Source organism: Penaeus chinensis, chromosome 41, assembly GCF_019202785.1.
Source record: "Penaeus chinensis breed Huanghai No. 1 chromosome 41, ASM1920278v2, whole genome shotgun sequence".
NCBI lineage: Eukaryota > Metazoa > Arthropoda > Malacostraca > Decapoda > Penaeidae > Penaeus > Penaeus chinensis.
The window spans coordinates 2403750-2405338 of record NC_061859.1 but is presented as its reverse complement, the minus strand read 5'-3'; the positions used below and the strand labels follow the sequence as shown (position 1 = coordinate 2405338).

Genomic DNA, 1589 nt, shown 5'->3' with positions numbered 1-1589 from the left:
ACAAAAGAGACACCGATTCCTTGTACAAGAACAGTCGAGTATGCAGTCGAACCTTTAACTTTTGAGAGTCGTAATGTTTACACAGCATCCCTAGTCAAATAAAATTGGTACCGACTCGAGGAGTGCGGAACTCGGGAGTCACTTGGAAACACGAGACCTTACTCATTTTACGAGATGACTCGACACATCTCCGATCGTGTGTCTTCGTCCAGGTCAATAGTCCGATCATTGCTCATTCGCCATTCTTTTTTTCATTTCTTCTTCTTCTTCTTCTTCTTTCTCATTTTATCATTATTATCCCTTTTTTATATTAGGAAAATTTCATCCCATGATCTATCATCTATAGTACTAACATATTGTACTGAATTCATGTACCTTCTACGACACGCTCTAATAGACACTTAAATTCTTCTGTTCTTACAGGTCTGGAAGGCACGGGAGCGACCCAAGAGGCGAGCAAGGATCTGTACTGGTTCTAGAAGGTTCTTCCTGACACGGAGAGGGTTCTAGAAGGTTCTACCTGGCACGGAGAGGGTTCTAGAGGTTCTTCCTGGCATGGAGAAGGTTCTGGGGCTTTTTTTTCCTGGCACGGGGAGGGTTCTAGAGGATCCTCTTGGTACGGAGAAGGTTCTAGACGGTTCTTCCTGGCACTAGGAACGTTCTAGAGACTCTTTCTGACATGAAGGTTCTAGAGAGTTCTTCCTGGCACGGGGAGGTTCTAGAGGTTCTTCTTGGCCAGGAGAAGGTTCTAGAGGCTCGTCCTGGCACGGAGAAGGTTCTAAAAATTTCTCCTGGGACGGGGGAAGTTCTAGAGGTTCTCCTTAGCCCGGAGAAGGTTCTAGAGGTTCGTCCTAACACGGAGAAGGTTCTAGAGGTTCTTCTTGGCACTGGAAAGGTTCTAGACGGTTCTTCTTAGCCCGGAGAAGGTTCTAGGCGTTTTCTCCTGGCACGGCGGGGGTACTAGATGTTCCTCTTGGCACGGAGAAGATTATAGACGAATCTTCTTAACGACCCCATGCCCAGTATCGACGAAGATATACTACGAACCTTCGCTTACTTGAAAAAAAAATATATATGTGAACTTCATATATCTGAAAAAAATATATATACACAAACTAGATGATATATGAAAATTCAAACCGAGACCTGACGGACGGAGTGATATGCCCAGATGCACTTATTCGTCTTGTGAAGTACACTGATACTGATAAAATAAGTACTTTTCTCCTTTCATAATTGGAGATCCAGGGCTCGTGAAAAGTGGTGCTTTAGGTCTTGAATTAAAAAAACAAAACAAAAAAACAACAGCAAGGAAACAGATAAACAAACAAGGAATTGATAAATGTTTTTTTGAAGGAAGTGCTTTCTCAGCGATGCTTACTAAAGTGGTATGACTCTAACTTGTGGTGTAGAGGAAGGAAAAGTGTGACTTTACAGAAAGGACGTATAGTGTGTGCAGTTCACAATTAGGTAATAATGACGTCATACTTAATTTTTTTCTTGATACAAGTTGAGAGAGATACTTTTTTTTTTAATGAAGTCGGTGCTATGATATCATGATAAAAAGAAATAAAAAAATAGGTGGTGCG

The 1589-nt window shown here is 41.8% G+C and overlaps 1 protein-coding gene across 1 annotated transcript in view; it reads left to right on the top strand.

The window, feature by feature from the left end:
• LOC125047612 (transcription cofactor vestigial-like protein 3) overlaps positions 1-551 on the top strand; it is an 80218-nt gene extending 79667 nt beyond the window's left edge. The window contains exon 6 of the mRNA XM_047645900.1: positions 424-551. Within this exon, the coding sequence (XP_047501856.1) occupies positions 424-479 (56 nt within the window). The 3' untranslated portion in view covers positions 480-551. The remainder of the gene's footprint in view (positions 1-423) is intronic.
• Positions 552-1589: the final 1038 nt, after the last annotated feature.